This window comes from Myotis myotis, unplaced genomic scaffold (genome assembly GCF_014108235.1).
Source record: "Myotis myotis isolate mMyoMyo1 unplaced genomic scaffold, mMyoMyo1.p scaffold_m19_p_16, whole genome shotgun sequence".
Taxonomy (NCBI): domain Eukaryota; kingdom Metazoa; phylum Chordata; class Mammalia; order Chiroptera; family Vespertilionidae; genus Myotis; species Myotis myotis.
The window spans coordinates 10891335-10911985 of record NW_023416320.1 but is presented as its reverse complement, the minus strand read 5'-3'; the positions used below and the strand labels follow the sequence as shown (position 1 = coordinate 10911985).

At 36.7% G+C, this 20651-nt stretch overlaps 1 protein-coding gene across 24 annotated transcripts in view; it reads right to left on the bottom strand.

Annotated features, from left to right (window-relative positions):
• Positions 1-20651, bottom strand: part of VPS13B (vacuolar protein sorting 13 homolog B) — a 613015-nt gene that overhangs the window by 478474 nt on the left and 113890 nt on the right. The window contains exon 18 of one of the 24 annotated variants that reach the window (XM_036337876.1): positions 13388-13960. The exons of the other annotated variants lie outside the window; for them this stretch is intronic. Within the exon in view, the coding sequence (XP_036193769.1) occupies positions 13758-13960 (203 nt within the window). The 3' untranslated portion in view covers positions 13388-13757. Of the gene's footprint in view, positions 1-13387; positions 13961-20651 lie in introns of those variants that run through there. 24 annotated transcript variants of the gene reach the window in all.

Sequence of the window (20651 nt, the reverse complement as noted above, 5' to 3'; positions counted from 1 at the left end):
CCGGCAGCGAGCGAACTTGAGGGCGGCTTTCCCTCAGAGGTGCTTGCAGCCTTTACAGGAACACTGAGACGCGCGACTCCGGGCAGAGAATCGGCCATGGCCGCTTTCTCCGCCCTCTGACTCCCTGAGACCCCGCCCCACCCAGGCTGCCGCAGAGGCTTTTGCATGTGAATGTACCTAACTGCAGCCGAACCAGGCAGACCTGGAACTTCCAAGAGAAGGCCCAAGGCCCCGCAGCGGCTTGCATTGCTTCACAGCTGAGCCTCTTCGTGGCTCCTGCTGTGTGGCCTCAGGCAGAGGCTGAATTAGCACCTCCTTAGATCCAGGAGCCACTGTACCCAGTGGTCAGAGGGGGTCCATCCAGACTACAACTCCTCAGATCCATAAGGGACGCACTCAGGGAGCAGACTCAGTGAGCACCAAAGCCCCACTGAAGCAAGTCTTGCCCCAGAAGGGTGTCTTCAGCACAGAAGTTCTCCCACTTTAGACACAGCTGATTCTCACAGCCAATTGGCCTGGAGGTCAATTCCTCCCAGTGATTCTACAACAACCAAGGCACCAAGAGTGCACCAAGAGTGTCCACCCCAGGTAACTGGGGAGGCTGAGCTACTGGGCCCTACAGGACACCTGGCGCACAGGGCCACTCTATCAACACAGGGAAGCTGCCAAAATGCGGAGACAAAGAAACAGGTCACAAATGGCAGAAATGGAGGAAAGCAAACGATTGGATATAGAGTTTAAGGCCACAGTTATAAGGTTTTTCAAGAATTTTATGGAAACCGCCGATAAATTTAATGAATCCCTCAATAAGTATAGGGAGACCATGGAGGACATGAAAAAGGACCAACTAGAAATTAAGCATACACTGACTGAAATAAAGAATAATTTACAGAGATCCAGCAGCAGAAAAGAGGATCCCAAGAATCAAGTCAAAGATTTGAAATACAAAGAAACAAAAAATACCCAACCGAAAAAGAAAAAAGAAAAGAGATTCCAAAAATATGAAGATAGTGTAAGGAACCTCTGGGACAACTTCAAGCGTACCAACATCAGAATTATAGGGGTACCAGAAGGAGAGAGAGGGCAAGATATAGAAAACCTTTTTGAAGAAATAATGACAGAAAACTTCCCCTACCTGGTGAAAGAAATGGACTTACAAGTCCAGGAAGCGCAGAGAACCCCAAACAAAAGGAATCCAAGGAGGACCACACCAAGACACATCATAATTAAAATGCCAAGAGCAAAAGATAAAGAGAGAATCTTAAAAGCAGCAAGAGAAAGACAGTCAGTTACCTACAAGGGAGTACCCATACGACTGTCAGCTGATTTCTCAACAGAAACCATGCAGGCCAGAAGAGACTGGCAAGAAATATTCAAAGTGATGAATAGCAAGAACCTGCAACCAAGATTACTTTATCCAGCAAAGCTATCATTCAGAATAGAAGGTCAGATAAAGAGCTTCACGGATAAGAAAAAGCTAAAGGAGTTCATCACCACCAAACCAGCATTATATGAAATGCTGAAAGGTATTCTTTAAGAAGAGGAAGAAGAAAAAGGAACTCTTACCATTTGCCACAGCATGGATGGAACTTGAGAGCGGATAAATACCACAGGATATCACTCATTTGTGGAATATAATGAACAACATAAGCTGATGAACAAGGACTGATCCAGAGACGGAGAGGCATTGATTGGACTGTCGGGACTTGGAGGGAAGGTAGGGGAGGGTGGGGGTAAGGGGGAAAGATCAACCAAAGGACTTATATGCAAGCATATAGGCCTAACCAATGGACATGGACAATGGGGGGGTGAGGGCATGAGCGGGTGTGGGGGGGGTGGGGGGTAGAGGGTAACGTGGGGACAAGGACACATATGTAATATCTTAATCAATAAAAAATATATTAAAAAAAAAATCTTCACAAGATACACTTTAAAAAACTACACATAAAACAACATGGAATTCAAAATAATATTTAAGTAGCCAACAAGAAAGAAGAACAAGAAGTCAGTAAGAAAAAGATAACAGGAATATCTCCAAATACTTGGAAATTAAACACATCTAAATATTCCACAAATCAAAGAGTAATTCTCAAGGAAAATAAAAAACCTACAGTGAACTGAATGAAAACACAACACAGCAAATTTGTAGAACACAACTAAAGCTGTGCAGAGAGCAAATCATATAGCACTAAATGCAACATTAGAAAAGTAAGTCTCCAGTTAATATCTAGGTTCTCACCTCAAAAGCACAGAAAAAGAGCAAAGTAAACCCAAAGCAATCAGAGTAAGGATATAATAAAGCTAGCAGATCAATTAAATTTATTTAAACTTTTCTCAATCAGTAAAGTCGACAAGCTTCTATGAAAACTAACAAAGAAAAAAGAGAAGAGAGAAGCCATAAATTGCCACTATCAGGATTGAAATGTTGCATTACTATAGACCAGGCGGGCATCAAATATTAATAAGGAAACACCAAAAATAATTCTGCACACTTAATTTGACAACTTTGATGATATAGATTAATAAATCAATTTAAGAGGAGAAACCAAGATGGCGGCATAGGTAAACACTGGAAATTGCTGCCTCGCACAACCACTTCAAAAATACAACTAAAAGACAAAACGGACATCATCCAGAACCACAGGAAGGCTTGCTGAGTGGAAATTATACAACTGGAAGGAAAGAGAAAAAGCACACTGAGACTCAGAGGAGGTGCGGAAGTAAAGTGCAGAGGTACGGAGGCGCACACAGAGAGGTCTGGCAACTGAGGACGCAGTTGTCTTTTTCAATTGGGAGGGAGACACAAGCTCCCGGGTGAGTCTCTGGGGACCCAGACTCATACGGGGAGAAACTGGACTGTCTGGCATCAGGCAGAACTTGAGGGCGGCTTTCTCTCAGAGGTGCTTGCAGCGATTACCGCGGAACAGTAAGACCCAGGTCCTCTTAGGGCAGGACTGAGGAGCAGCCATAGCTGTTTGCTCCACCCTGTTGACTCCCTGAGACCCCACCCCACCCAAGCTGTGCACAGAGGTTTTTGCATATGAATGGCCTGGCCCTTTGCAATCTGAAAATTACCTAACAAACTGCAGCTGGGTCAGAGAGACCCAGAACTTCAAAAAGAAGGCCCAAGGCCCCACAGCAGCTTGCACTGCTTCACAGCTGGGCCTCATCTGGGCACCTCCAAACCCCAAACAAAGAAGAGAAATCTGCAGATCTCTCCGTAGCTCCTGCTGGGTAGCCTCAGGCAGAGGCTAAATTAGCACCTCCTTAGAGATCCAAGAGCCAGTATACCCAGTGGTCAGAGTGGGACCATCCAGATTACAACTCCTCAGATCCATAAGGGACACACTCAGGGGGCAGACTCAGTGAGCACCAAAGCCCCACTGAAGCAAGTCTTGCCCCAGAAGGGTGTCTCCAGCTCAGAAGTTCTCCCATTGTAGACACAGCTGATTCTCACAGCCAATTGGCCTGGAGGTCAATTCCTCCCAGTGATACCTACAACAATCAAGGCATAACTACAACAAGACTGTGCACAAAGCCCACAAGGGGGTGCACCAAGAGTGTCCACCTCAGGTAATTGGGGAGGCTGAGCCACTGGGCCCTATAGGACACCTAGCACACAAAGCCACTCTATCAACACAGGGAAGCAGCCAAAATGCGGAGACAAAGAAACGGGTCACAAATGACAAAAATGAAGGAAAGCAAACGACTGGATATAGAGTTCAAAACCACGGTTATAAAGTCTTTCAAGAATTTTCTAGAAACCGCCGATAAATTTAGTAAGACCCTCGAGGATATGAAAAAGGACCAACTACAAATTAAGCATACAGTGACTGAAATAAAGGATATTATGCAGAGTTCCAACAGCAGACTAGAGGATCCCAAGAATCAAGTCAAAGATTTGAAATACGAAGAAGCAAAAATCACCAAACCGGAAAAGCAAAAAGAAAAAAGAATCCAAAAATATGAAGATAGCGTAAGGAGCCTCTGGGACACCTTCAAGCGTATCAACATCCGAATTATGGGGGTGCCAGAAGAAAAGAGAGAGCAAGGAATTGAAAACCTATTTGAAGAAATAATGACAGAAAACTTCCCCTACCTGGTGAAAGAAATAGACTTACAAGTCCACGAAGCGCAGAGAACCCCAAACAAAAGGAATCCAAAGAGGACCACACCAAGACACATCATAATTAAAATGCCAAGGGCAAAGACAAAGAGAGAATCTTAAAAGCAGCAAGAGAAAGACAGTCAGTTACCTACAAGGGAGTACCCATACAACTGTCAGCTGATTTCTCAACAGAAACTATGCAAGCCAGAAGGGAGTGGCAAGAAATATTCAAAGTGATGAATACCAAGAACCTACAACCAAGATTACTTTACCCAGCAAAGCTATCATTCAGAATTGAAGGTCAGATAAAGAGCTTCACAGATAAGAAAAAGCTAAAGGAGTTCATCACCAACAAACCAGTATTATATGAAATGCTGAAAGGTATCCTTTAAGAAGAGGAAGAAGAAGAAAAAGGTAAAGATACAAATTATGAACAACAAATACACATCTATCAACAAGTGAATCTAAAAACCAAGTGAATAAATAATCTGATGAACAGAATAAACTGGTGAATATAATAGAATCAGGGGCATAGAAAGGGAGTGGACTGACAATTCTCGGGGGGGAAGGGATGTGAGGGTGCGGGAAGAGACTGGAAAAAAATCATACGCCTATGGATGAGGACAGGGTGGATAAAGGCAGAGGGTGGGCTGGGAACTGAGAGGAGGGGAGCTATGGGGGGGGAAAAGAGGAAAAACTGTAATAATCTGAATAATAACGATTTAATTAAAAAATTTTATAAACTAAACACATTCATTTAATAAACACCCAGATTTTTAAAAAACTAAAATAAGTAAATAAATAAATAAATAAATTTTAAAACACTCCAAAAAGTACATCTCCAGGAACAGATAAAGAATCAGACCAGCCCAGGTGACGTGGCTTAGTGGTTGAATGTCAACCAACCAGGAGGTCATGGTTGGATTCCCAGTCAGGGCACATGCCCAGATTGCATGCTCAATCCCCAGTGTGGAGTGTGCAGGAGGCAGCCTATTGATGATTCTCTCTCATCATTGATGTTTCTCTCTCCCCCTTTCCCCCTCCTCATTTCTCCTCCTCTCCCCTTCCCTCCTCCTCTTCCCTTCTCCTCTTCCCCTCCTTCCCTCCCTCTCCCTTCCTCTCTGAAATCAATAAGAATATATATTTAAAAAATTAGACCAAATCTTTAAAGAGAAATTAACATTCTTTATACACAGTCTTTTCCAGGACACAGAAGAGAAGGAAACATTTCCCATTTCATTTTATGAAGTTACCCTCATTCCAAAACAAAGGCATTACACAAAAAGAAGGCTACATACAAATTTTCCTCATCAATAAACATGTGAAAACACTTAACAAAATATTATAAATGAAATTCAGCAATGACTTTATTTGCATAAATATAAATATGAATATTCATATTATTCATATGACGAAGTGGAGTTTTTTTCAAGGGATGGATGTTTAGTTCAATATTGGAGTATCAATGTAATTCACCATATTAACAGACTAAAGAAGACAAATCATAATATCTCTCGACACAGAAAACACATTTGACAGCATTCAACACTTATTCATGATATATTCAAGGAAATAAAAATAGAGAGTAATACCCTTATCAGGAGAAAGGATGTCTACAAATATTTAAAACTACTTAATGGTGAAAGACTGAATGCTTTCACACTAAAGATTGGAAAAAAACCAAGGATGTCAGTTCTCACTGCAATTATTCAACATAATGCTGGAAGTTCTGGCCAGTGCAATAAGACAAGAAAGAGAAATAGGAGATGTACAGACAGAAAAGGAAGGAGGGGAACTCTATCCCTCCATACAATTGATATAACCATGTATGAAGCTTAAGGAATCTTTAAAAAAAACTTCTAGAAGTAAGTAAGTTTAGTAAGGTTGCAGGATATAAAATTAAAATAGAAAAATCATGGTATTTCTACATACTAGTAATAAATATATGTGTACACAAAAATTAAAAAATACAGTATCATTTATAATCACTGAAAAAATGGGATAGGAGTAAAATTTAACACAACATGCAGAGGACTTACATGCTGAAGACTATAAAATGCTGATGAAAGAAATAGATGACGATCTACATAATGAAGAGACATACAGTGTTCACAGGTTGGAAAACAACACAGTAAAGATTTTGTGTAATTATAAACAATTTTTCTAAAATATTTTATGAAAAGGCAAAGGAATTGGAATCACTAAGAACAATTCCAAAAAAGATGAAAGTCAGAGAAATAAGTTCACCTAATTTCAAGACTTCTTATACAGCTACAGTAATCGGGGGACAGAATGGAGAACCCAGATAAAGACACTTAGATATACCAAATAATTTTTGACAAAACTACAAATGCAATTCAATGAAAGATAGCCTTTTCAACAAATAATGCTGCAAAAGGTGGACATCAATAGGCAAAAAAAAAAAAAAAAAGAACTTTAACCTAACATCTTATTTTAAAAAATACATCATGGACTGAAATATAAATCTAAAACTACAAACATTCAGGGGGAAATAAAACAGAAGAAAAAACCTCAGAATCCAGGGCAAAGCAAAGTTCCTTGACTTAAAAACAAAATAATAAAAATAAACTATTAATACACACAACAACTTAGAGAGCTCTCCAGAGAACTGCGCTGAGAGAAAAAGAGCCAATCCCAAAACATCCCCTATTACATGACAGGTTTTATATGGCATGTTCAGAATAGGCAAATCCATATAGAAACAGAAAGCAGATTAGCAGTTACTAGGGAGGGGATGGGGCAAAGGAGGGAATGGAGTGATTACTTAAAGGGTATGGGGCATTTTTATGGAGTGATAAAAAGGTTTTCAAACCAGAAAGAGTTGGCAGTTACACCACATTGTAAATAGACTAAATAGCACTGAATTATACACTTTAAAATTGTTAATTGTATGTTATGTGAATTCCACCTCAATAATACAGAGAGAGAAAGAGAAAGAAAATCAATCTAAAAACCCATTGGCTCACATATTTAAAACATAAAACAAACTTGAACAATACCTATTTATTACCCTTTCAATCTTCCTTTTATTTCATGTTTATGAAAATTCATTTGTGGAAGAATGTTCAGTGTTTAAACTACAGCAGGTGCTATTCCAAGAGTTGAAAGGAAGAGAAATATAGGCACTTGTACATGTAGGTGGGATCACTGTAAATCTTTATGGACTAATCTACTTTTTAATTCTTCATAATGTTCAACTAAACGCAAAGCTATCCTAAAGAGTTGTTTTACATTCCAAAAGTGGCGTTTACCATTACGGAAGGAAAACTAAAAATTATTCCTGTGTCACTGAAAATAATTTTTCAAACTAAGTCAGAGACAAGTCTCATATACTATACAATACTTATACTGACAGGTTATTACACCAAGAGAATATTAACCTTCAATCCCTGAATCATTCAAGAAATGTTTGCAAGAATACTTTTGGCCTCTTTATCTGGTCAAAACACTAGAAGCTAAGTGGTGTCTGTACAAACCAATCATTTCACCAGCAGTTTTATATTTCTTTAAAGCCTCATATAAAAAGCACCTGCCTAAAGTGAGTAATGGAGTTTTATATTCATTGCACTTAGGAACAGCGTATGTAACCTATTCCGTTTTCCTCCCTTGTGTAATATATTTCAGCTTATATTGCACAACACATTACCAATGCATATAAAGACTCTCTGATCAGCCATTTGGACTGCAGTCAGCAACCTGCCTGAGTGCCTTATTTTTTTTCCCCTGCCCTAAATAACATACTGATTTTATTCAACCACTTAAATGAAAAAATCTTTTTAAGATGGTGATCTAACTTTCTTAATAAACATGTAACATATGTATGTGTACGAACTATATTTGGAATACAAATTCAAACACACAATTCTTGAACAAAACTTGTGCATTAATAGTTGAAAACCAGCTGAACACATCATTCTAAGGGAATAAAACAGAAGCCTAGATGAAATGCCTTCATGTCTGTTTCTCTCCTGAGCAACCTACAATTAAAAAATTACTGCAACCACACTGGCAAAAAGCTAATTTTCACCTATTAGAGGGACTAGAAGTAGGTTCAAATTATTAATAAAATTTGATCAACCTTATATCTGCCAGACCCTGAAATATTTTCAAGGCGTAAGTTTTCTAGCCATTGACAAAACTTCATGAAACAGTGATGAAGGCAAAATTTACAAAGAGTGATGATAAAAATGTGGTATGATATTTTTGTAACTGAGATCTAAAATTTAAGTACAACTGATAAAAAGTAATAAAGATTGAAGGAAATCAAATTTAAAAATTAGATTTGCCATATTTATAAATTATGGCTCCGTAATATCGTAAAATACTATAATATCTATTTTAACAGACTGTAATATTATAGATGAGTAAGTGAAAAATAAATGACAGTTTGCAAGGCAAAAGTGCCATGCTGCCCCTTGCTGGTACCTTCATTCAATAATCTAAGACTAATAGCTAGCATCAATTAATGAACATTTACTTAGGCCCAACTATGCAAAATCAACGTTTTTAAGTGTTGAGATATTCAGAGTTATTACACATACACACACGTGCGCGCACACAATGGGTTATCATTCAGCCACGAGGAAGAAGGAAATCCTGCTGCTTGTGACAAAGGATGGACCCTGAGAGCATTTAGCTAAGGGACTGAAGCCAGACAGGAAAAGAGAAAAACTACGTGGTATCACTTCTGTGTGAAATCTTAAAGAAGTCAAACTCAAAACCAGAGTGAAAAAAATGGTTTCCAAGGGTGGGAGAAATAGAAGTTGGTAAAAAAGTACAAAGTGTCAGCTATAATATGAACAAGGTCTGAGGATCTAATATATTACATTGTAACTATAGTTGATAACACTATATTGTATAATTGAAATATGCTAAGAATAGAATTTAAATGTTCTCACCAAATATATATAAAAATGCATGGTGAGTGTGTAAACTAATCATTTCACAATATACACACAATATGTTAAATCTTATAATTTTGTAAATTATACCTCAATAAAGCTGAAAAATCAATATCTGAAAAATAACAATAATCAGTAATAATTTCTTCATGTTAAGTAAACTGAAATAAGAAAATTAAAATACTCATATCCCTTCATTTTGTCTACTTAAAATATAAATCAGAATTGTTCTAGTTTCTAAAGTCAAGGTATTTTGGCAAAGAAGGATTGTTATCACTAAAGAGTATCAGCAAAGTAGACTCTGAAATTTAGAGACCCAATTATAAATTCATTCTGATTAATCACCAAGTCCTTACAGTGTTCAGGGCTTGGTGACAAATGCTTAGGTAGCAGCTAGAAGCAAGAAAAACATATGACCTCTCCTCAGATATTTAGATTATGAAAGCAAATAGCTATGGTTTATTTATTGAAGCTTTAAATATGTGCAAGACATTATGTACAATGCTTTATACATATTATCTTTCCTGAAATATCATAAAAACAACATGAGTCAGATAAATAGTAATATCATCACTGAAAAACTGAGGACCTGAGAGGTTAACTTGTCCAAGGCAAGGTCACACAATATGACCAAACTGGGACTTGACTCTCTGTTTGTCATTGAAGACTATGTTCTTACACACTATGTAACAAAGACAAAGTACCCAGTAAAAACAATCACAACATTAAAGTGATTGTGAAACATCAGAGAAAACACATGACACCCAAAGAATGAGAGAAAATCAACCAGCCACATTCATGTATGGTTGTTCTCTATATGACAAACATAAGCTCCAGTAGGTAATTACAATGAAGGATTAATCTTTCACTTCTCATGTGCTACACACACGTACATATATTTTAATTTTTACATGTACACATATTTTAAATATATAAACATGTCTGTGCATGTCTTCTCCGGCAATCTTCCATGATGAAGTACCCATAAAAATAATGTAATAGAGTACTAATTCCTGTTTATTTTAGTGGACTCATATTGGACTCATATTGACAAATAATATGCGGCTGATTTATAATCTCATATCATAGTCTATCAATATAAAGATTACAGACAAGCCTGGCTGGCATGGTTCAGTAGTTGAGCATCAACCGATGAACCAGGAGATCACAGTTCAATTCCCCATTCCCGATCAGGACACATGCCCAGGTTGCAGGGTCCATCCCTTGCCGGGTGTGCAGGAGGCGGCAGATCCATGATTCTCTCTCATCATTGATGTTTCTATCTCTCTCTCCCTTTCCCTTCCTCTCTGAAACCAATAAAAATATATATTTTTTTAATCTTCATCAGAGGATATGTTTATTGACTTGAGAGAGACAGAGAGCGAGAGAGCAAGAAATAGAGAAATATTGATGTGAGAGAGAAACATCGATCAATTGCCTCCTGTTCTCGCCCTGACCAGGGATCAAACCCACAAGCTAGATGTACAGGACAAGACTCCAACCAACTGGGCCTGCTGAACATTTTTAATGCACTGAGGAACAACCTTCTAAAATGTGACTATATTATACATAGACTAAGATGTCTTTCAGGTCAGGTTCTAGTAGCTCCCAGGAAAATAAAATGTGAGGATAACTTTTTTAAATGTGTAAGTCATCAAAAATTCTTTTCTCCATAAGAATTTTTGTGCTATACCATGACAGATCTTTATGTGCAGAAAAGTGTGATGTATCTGGCATACGTTATTTTTAAAATGTACATTAATAAAACTTCAAGGGAAATACTAAATAATATTTGAAAAAAACATATTATAATATTCACAAATTAACTCCAAAAAAACAAAGTATTTATTATAAAGACTGTAATAGTTCAGGCTTCATTGTTTTTTAATATCAGTAATTCTTAATGCAACTTGAAACATTTATAATCTTTTAAGTTTCAAAGAATTATTTTATAACTTGGCTTAATTTGTGAGAAAATCGCTTTTATGAATGCCAGTTGTACTTCTTTGGAAAGACAAATGTAAACCTATTTAGTGATCTGATTTTCTCTTTCATCTTGTCTCCAGTTTCTGTGTAGATTTATAATGTTCATTGTTTCCAATTTTAACAAATCACCTAATGGCAGAAAGGAAAATATGTTAACCTTGGAATTATTTGCAGTTGGAGAAATCCCTTTTGTCTGGCCCATACAGGGCCTGCAATCTGTTTTAAACACAGATTGTCTGTCTTTCGTCTGACAGCCACCAAGCTGCACAAATTACTTTCTGCCTGTTCACCTGTTTGCAGCTGCGTCTGTAAGCTAAAGATTCTGCAGTTTGACTTGAGCAACCACTTCAGGATTGATGACATGTGCTGCTGATAAAGTGAGCAATTTGAAGAAATTACTGGCTATCGTTATTGAAAGACATCTGGGCATGAGCTGAGAACTAGAAGCCTTCAATCATGTGCTTGCAACCTGCAGTGGCGGCAGCAGTGTTTGAAGTGATACCCTACTAAAAAGAAGTTGGCCCTGGCACTAAATAACCAAGTAATGTATGGAACATAATCTCTCAAATGAGTAATAAAAGGTTCTGTCTTGTAGCTGTAAAAATTTGAGGTTTGCACTTTTCCTTAAAATATTCTTTGATTTTTTTAAAAAAGGAAGGCAACAATTGCTGTTTCTACTCTTTTGTAATAATTTTACTTGTATAGTATCTATTTCCTATGTCATTAATTTATTTCAAACTGCTACTACTGCTGCTGCTATAAAAAAATACTATAGTCAACATTTATTGAATACCTACTACATGGTCCACATTCTAAACCTAGAAAGTTTTATGTCTATTATCTTATTAAAACCCAAATCAACTTTATTAAACTAAAAATATGATTCCCCGTCTTTGGTGGAAAAACTAAAGCTCCAGGAAACTAGCCTAATGTCACACAACTGTGAGTCTGTCTCCTGATGAAGAGCTCATTCAATTCTGCTATGCTGCCTTTCTGCTCTGACTTTTTTGGAATTTTCTGGTCTCTGGATGTACTTCTGATGTGTGCTTAATCGCATATTTGCCAGAAGCATTCTACCCCTCAAGTTAGTCATTCAGAGATGTGGATTCTATTCCACCTTTCCAACTCATTATATAAAATCTATTCCAAGTCAGCTGTCTTCATGAATTGAGAAGGCTGACCCAATCAAATTCATACTTTTAAGGCTAGGAACAGTGCTAAAAGTTCAAGGCCTTCCCACATTTGTTGAAATCGGATGATAATAAAATTTCAAGTAAAATTATACCAGAAATAATAGCAAATAAACATCCTTTTATGAGGAAATAATGCCTACTATTAAAGAAAAAGAAAGGTGCTACTTAATAAAAATAAAGACATTATTTAAAGTATTTACAAGTTCAATGTTATCAACAATGAAAATTAATAATTAGTAAGGCCAATAAAACATTAGCACAAATATAATCAAATAATAAACTGTGATAAGACAATGCTACAAATATTGTCAAAACAAACTTATAACTTACATCAATGACAGCAGAAGAATCAATTAATACATTTAGATGTACATATGTGAAGCACACATTTAGCATGTTTCAAATGCAAAATTGGATAGCATTAATTTATAGCATCATTAAATTTTCCTAATTAAAATCACTATGATTTTGGACAAGCCTTTGAACCCCTTCTCTCCATTTTCAAATATTTATAAACCAGTACAGGTCATTAAAAAATCATAGGTAACGCTAAAACACACTTAACCACTCAGATAATAACTTCTCCTTATGCAATGTCTAAAAGTTCTTAATATGTACACGTATTTAAAACATAGTATAAAAGTCAGTATTTTTTAAAACAGTTAAACTAAAACATGTCCATTAATACTAAAAATTAACTTTTTAAAAATTCAAAAGCTATGATGATTCTTGAAAAAATGACTACTATATCAAACATTATCAAAAAGAATTCTAAAATAAGTCTGCAGTTAAGTAACATATATGAGAAGTCTAACTTGCAAGTATTAATTTGAAGATCAATTTTCCAATTATCAAATGATTATTCTTGTTTAAGGTGGACACATTAAGTAAAATGGGTTTCTTCATTGGTTAGAAGGGACATAAAACAAAACAAAAAACTGCCTCTTTCAAAGGTTGTTTTGAATAAAGGGGCTTTTCTACTATTTTTAAGTTGGTGTTTAAATTTCCAGTTTTGGAAAATACTACCTTTGTAAATACTGCTATTTCTTTCAGAACAAATTGAAGTGCATTGGTCAAAATGCACTATCATTTCAACTTGTTAAAATTAAGTATACTGAAAAAAATAGAAAAGCCAAATCCTTCAATTAAGTAATCATATAAATTTGGCTTTCACATTTCAGTATTCAATATTGGATTAAACACAGACCTGACTGACTCCAGCCACAAAAGAGGATATATATCATTAATGATTGTAATAAATCAAGCCTTTATTTATATATTGAATGATATAGTAATAGTAACGTTCTTCCACAAAAAGATGATAGTTACAAAATACCATCTATGTCACTATCCTCTTTCCTAGTCGTATCATGAGTTTATGTTTTAATAGCACCTTTTATTTTAAAGACCTAAGTTGTGAGAACATTCTTATGTACCACTTCATAACTTTGACCCAAAGTACATATAAAAAGATTAGACTTTATTTGGTATAAAATCAGTTGGCAGTTTTACATCTGTGCATGCAACATAAATACACCAGCTGGCATCTCAGGCACACACACATATGGACTTCAAAACAGAAACTTCCTTATTTGCAGCACTGCCAGGGTAATTTTGTATCCTCTGCATACTACAGCTATTTGTCAGGCCCTGCAGGTGTGCACTGCACATAAACACACAGCTGTAGTCCAGCAAGCCAAGTGTTCCATCAAACACATAAAGGGAGACCTCAGCAGTTGGATTAGTCATCCCTACAACAGGTCCAGGGAGAACAATATGGGTTAGTATTTTTGGAAAAAGCATGGATGGGAAATTTATGATTATGCTAGTCTTACCAAATGACTGGTGGATTGTGTCATTTTTAAAGCAGTGCCTACTTATTAAGGTTATTAAGGTTTAGTTAGAATGGTTGGAGAAAAATTGGAATTTGTTTTTAATTTTAAATAAAACAATAATCTATAAATTAGTTTATTAAGTGCAAAATGTGAAAAGGTTTTCAAATTCATCTTTGGTTTTTGGAAGTTATTTCAAGGGTGCCTTGGCTATAATATTTACAAATCATAACTAGCATACTTCAAACATTTACTAGTTCTACATTATATTTTATTATATTTATAATGCTACTGTTTAATTCATATGCATTTAAGATGAATTAGCTAAACCAAGTATTTGTGTCCAATATTAGGTATCATAACATTTAACTAACAAAAGTTACATGCTATATTAATATTAGACTATAAGCAATAGCTTTGTTCTGAAATATGATATGAAAGTACATTAATGTATACATGGATAGGGAAATAAATGAAAATATAAGATGTGATCATTTTGCAATCATATGAAAGCTCCCAAACACATTAAATGTGACCTTATTAATAATCTTTAAAATAACAGGTAAGCACTTCAGGCAGTTGATAATTATGACTATTTTAACCACATTTCCCCCAAAATGCTCGAAGTCCAGCTGGCAGTTGACAAAACATGAAAGATAACTTAGAAAATGAGCTTGAATGCATTATGCCTAATATACTAATCTTCAGTGAACTTGAGGTCAAAGAGTTAGTAATCAAGAAGCACTAGAGTCTCTGACATCAGTGGATTCACATTTTCTTGTCCTGGAAGGTATAAAGGTACTTAAAAATTATGTTAATCTGATACAAATCCCACCCTTCTGCCTAAAGCCTAACTTTAGGAAGTATTGACTCAAATTGAACCCACAAAAATACGATTTAAATTAGGGGGGAAAAAAGATAATTAGATTCCTTTTAAGTCTCATGTCTTGTTTTATTCTTTTATATAACTGTAAATAGAAAATACTTGGAATTCAAACTGGGTCCCATATTACTGATGGGTCCCGGAGGTGTGATTCATAGCTCTTTAAAGCTTCCTTGAACTCCTAAATGCTCCAGGTTGGATCTGGCTGAGTTTTGGTTCTGAACCTTAGAATTACTCTTTTTTAGCAATTCTAGCTAAAAAATTTACATGAGTATCTTTTGTCCCAAAATACTGTCACTGAGGAAAGTGGATGAGTAAAATATCTTGGCCCTTATTGGCCATAATAAAAAACATTTCAAACAAATTTTAGTTAACAGACTCTATTCCAATTATTTATTGCTGTGGAACTGCTCCAAAACTTAGTGGTTTAAAACAACAATCTATTTTTATCTCTTACAGTTCTGTAGATTTTCTAAACTCATCTGGTGGTTCTTGACGGGGTCTCTCTCATGCAGCTGCATTCACATGGTGACTGGGGCTGCAGTCATCTGAAGTCTTAACTAAGCTAAAGATCCAGGATGGTTTTCATCACTCACATGTCAGATACCTCAGCCTGGATGACTGGAACACTTGGGGGTCACACGGGTGTGTGTGTGTATTTCCATGTTTCCTTCCTTCCTTCATCTATGTGGCTAGGTTGGGCTTCCTCACAACATGAGGGTCTCAGAGACACTGGATTTCTTACATGGTGGGAAGTTTCACCCAGAGCAAATATTCTAAGTGACTTAAGCAGAAGCTGTAAAATTTCTTATAATCTAGCCTCAGAAGTCTTAATGGATACCTTCAATAAACCAACAAGCAAGTGTTGGCGAGGATGTGGAGAAAAGGGAACCCTATGTACTGTTGAAGGGAATGAAAGATTGGTGCAATCACTGTGGAAAGAAATTGAAGTTAAATCAAAAAATTAAAAATGGAATTCCCTTTGATCCACCAATCCAACTTTTGAGAACTTATTCAAAGAAACCCAAAACAATAATTCAAAAGAATATATGCAAACTATGTTCACTAAAGAATTACTTATAATATCCAAGATCTGTAAACAACCCAAGTTCCCATCAGTAGATGAGTGGATAAAAAAGATGTGGTACATTTACACAATGAAATACTACTTGGTTGTCAGAGAAAGAAAAAAAAGGAAATCTTACTTTTTGCAACAGCATGGATGAACCTGGAGATTATTATGCTACGTAAAATAAACCAGCCATAGAAAGACAAATACCATATGATCTTACTATATGTGGAATCTAACAAACAAAATCAACTGACGAACAAAACAGAAACAGAGGCATGGATACATGAAACAGACTGACAGCTATCAGAGGAGAGGATTGGTGGACTGGGTGAAAGAAGGTGAAGGGATTAAGCATATACATATCTATACAGCATATAGGCACAAACAATAGTGTGGTGATAGCCAGAGGGAAAGTGGGGTAGGGGAGAGGTGGTGGTGGGCCAAGGTAGGGAAAATGGAGATGGAAAGAGATTTTGCTTGAGACAATGGACTCATGATGCAGTATGTAGATGATGTTTTATTGAGATTATTACACAGATGAAAGTCTGAGATATTTTTTCATGTTATTTAGCTAAGAAATATCTTCCTCTACCTGAGTTGAATTTTTTGAAAGAAAACGACATTTTGTAAAAACTTAAAACAAGTTTTACCATAGGACAAATATATCTAAAACATATTGTTACCCTTCACTAGACTAAATGAATCATTAGAGAACAGAACAATGCCACCATAAAGCATATTATGTGTTTTGTATGTGATTCTATTTACTCTTCAATACCCAGTTAATTTCTTAGTGCTTAAAATTTCTTCAGTTTTTTCATTTTACTATGAAGTGAAATAAGATAAATTGGCCAATAAATGTCAATATTAATATGAAGAATCTACATATTTCAGACTTTTCTTAGATTTTCTCATATAGAATTAATTACTTATGAAGCTTACATTTTCCCAATATAAATTTTATTATAGTCTAACATCTTTTGCTTCTTTTTAATTCTACTAAAACAGTGCCAGAATACACAGGAGAAAAGTTCCTATCAAAATTTAATTAGTTTTTACCAGCTACCAAGTCCAAATTCACATCCTTCGAAACTCAATACCATTATCTTTTCACTTAACCTTCTCTCAGGGCCACCTATTCTCCCCATCCCCACCAGGCTGGGCACAAGGAGGGAATCTTTAAATATTTACTAAACTAGGAGCCTGGTGCATGAAGATTCGTGCACAGGGTGGGCCGGGAAGGGGGGGAGGGGCACCCCTCATCCTGACCTGCACCCTCTCCAATCTGGGAGCCCACAGGGGAGCCCTGTCCAATCTGGGAGTTTCTGTCTTTGCAAACATATGAGCAAATTGTTTGAGACCCCCAACACAGTTTGGTTTGTTGCTCAAAGAATAATAGAGGCATTTTTTTTCTTTGCTTCATTGGTGGAGATTTCCTGGAAGTTTTAGGATAGCTTCCCATTAATTTTTCCTAGACACTCTGATTTTACTTATGTCTCTCACCTTTGCTTTCCCTCCATCCCCCACCGCAACAGGAACTTGCTCCAGGCTCACTTTGCTCTAGTGCAGTGGTCAGCAAACTGCGGCTCGCGAGCCACATGCAGCTCTTTAGCTACTTGAGTGTGGTTCTTCCCAAGCCTTAGGAGTACCCTAATTAAGTTAATAACAATGTACCTACCTATATAGTTTAAGTTTAAAAAATTTGGCTCTCAAAAGAAATTTCAATCGTTGTACTGTTGATATTTGGATCTGTTGACTAATGAGTTTGCCGACCACTGCTCTAGTGCAACGGTTCTAAACCTTCCTAATGCCGCGACCCTTTAATACAGTTCCCCATGTTGTGGTGACCCTCAATTTCATTGTTACAAATTGAACATAATTAAAGCATAGTGATTAATCACAAAAACAATATGTAATTATATATGTGTTTTCCGATGGTCTTAGGCGACCCCTGTGAAAGGGTCGTTTGACCCCCAAAGGGGTCACGACCCACAGGCTGAGAACCGCTGCTCTAGTGTCTAGGACAGGGGTGGGCAACCCCTGGCACGCGTGCCAAATATGGCACGCCAGTAACTTTTGCTGGCACATGAAACCCTCTCTTATAATCTCCCATTTACAATTTTTTTTCTTAATATTGACTTTTTTATTTTTTAGATAAATTCACTGTAGGTGCATCTTAGATAAATAAGTACCTTTACGTAACAAGTTATCTTAAAGACCATAGACATGGATTGACGAGAGAGGGGAAGATCAATTTCTATGCCTCTGCCTTAACTCTCCCTGCCTTCCTAGATCCGACCAGTGTTTTGGTTTCATCCACATACGCTTGTGAATCTTTGTTCTCAGTGATGAATTTTGTTAAGTCTCGTAATAGGAGTAGCCTGACGGATGAAAGTAGTAGCTCGCACATATCTCTGAAGGTCATGAAATATAAACCTGATGTAAAAATCTCTGTCATCAGTGATGCAGCAGCAAAAGTCCCACTGATAATATCAAACAGAATCATAAAGTTTTCTGTCGGACTATCAGTGTACATGTATACATTCAAAAATAAATGTATTTTTCATCATCATATACTGTGTTTTTGTCGCTCGAATGAATTTTATTATTTCTTCAAGGTTCTTCACATACATACACCTTAAGAGATATCAAGTAGGGCGTAACATGTTCTCAAAAAATTAGGGTTGGCACGCAGAAGAATTTTGAGTCAGAGATTTTGCTGGTTTTAGCACACACTCACAAAAAGGTTGCCCACCCCTGGTCTAGGAGATCTGTCTACCACCAGAACTACAATTTCCAGCATTCTTGGTGCTCCCGGTGCTCTGGGCTTCCACTTCCGGTCCTGGGGCTGCTATCAGAACTACTATTCCCATAATTCCTGGTGTTCCCCGCACTGGAAGCGACTGAGGGAGCCACGGCCCCCCAAGCCTCTGGCTCTCCTGCTCTGCTATCCGCCCAGCAACCAAGGGAGCCACGTCCCCCCAAGCTGCTGACTCTCCCCCTTCTTCTCTCCGCTGGCACCTGTATATGCAAATTAACCCGCCATCTTTGTCAGGTTAATTTGCATATGCACTCAATTGGCTGGTGAGCATAGTAAAGGGATGATCAATTTACATGTTTCTCTTTTATTATATAGGATGTTTCCTAAATTTAAAAGCTGGTAAATACTGGAACCAGAAGCCATTCATTCAAAACATTTATTTTGTGCTTATTCACTAAAGACATTTCTTTTCCTATAAAACCTATCTTAAGCTCATTTAAAGAAATGAATAATAAGAAATTACAATGAAATGTGCTAAGTACTATAATAGGAGGACAGAGTGTGTTTGAATTACAGAGAGAGACCTCTAGCTTGATCTAGAAAAATTAGACTAAAAAATAAGGAGAAATAAACCAGAAAAAGTGAAGGTAGAATGACCTGGAGTACTCCAGACAATGGAAAAGCATGGGCCAGGAACCAGGGGAAAGATCTAAGATTGTCCACAGGAGCTAATAAAGAAGTTCAATGGGAGTGAAACTTGTTGGGAATAGTGGTGAGAGTAGCACGAGATGAAGAGGAAGAAATGGAGAACATTAACAGCAGGGGTCCTCAAACTACGGCCCACGGGCCACATGCAAATAGAAATACTGTATTTGTTCCCGTTTTGTCTTTTTACTTCAAAATAAGATATGTGCAGTGTGCATAGGAATTTGTTCATAGTTTTGTTTTGTTTTTAACTATATTCCGGCCCTCCAACGGTCTGAGGGACAGTGAACTGGCCCTCTGTTTAAAAAGTTTGAGGACGCCTGATTAACAATTTTGTAAGGGGTTTGGTCATTCCTAAGGAAAAAAAAAAAAACAGGAAAAAAAACAACACTGAAAACTGCATATTATAGTCAGGTAACAGAAAAACTTCCTAATTAATTCCATACCCCTACAGTGTAGCCTAATTGTCCAAAGATATGTATCACACTTTTTTGTTTTAGTCATGACTTTTTAAAAAATATTTATTAATGTATTTCTCACTGAATACATTTTCATGACATGTTTTCTACATAAACCTATTATATTGGTCACTTGCCATCACCATTTTCACAAAAGGCCTCAACTGTTACCTTTGCAATGGCAGCACACTGAATGGAGACAGACTGTTAGAGTTACAATCCTCTATTTTCTCATCACTCAATCCAATAAGGATCTATAAAAGCAAACACTAAACTATGAAAGGGGGGAAAATACATCAGGTCTTTCATTTATCCCAAAAGTTAAAATGTGGTTGTAAACTGGCATTTTTATTATTGCTCTATGTCTAAGACAGTTGACACAGCATTATGTAATGGTAGGAGCTTCCAAAATATTCTACACATTACATAAGAACTGCCATCCTTTTTTCTCCATTCTCCACTTGCCTTCTTTTACCAACATAGGCTACTTTATTAAAGGGTGAATGCGATAACAGGTCATGATGATCAATGCTGACTGTAACTAGACACAAACCCTTCTAATTCATCTGTTCTATGCTTCAGCAAACGGCAAAATCATTACAATTTCACACTTAAAAGTCACTAAAAACAAATTTTAGAAATTTCACTAAATTGATATCAACAAATAGACTACATACTACATGTGATTAAAGCAAAACCCCTGAGAACTGTTACCCAGGACTTAGATAATG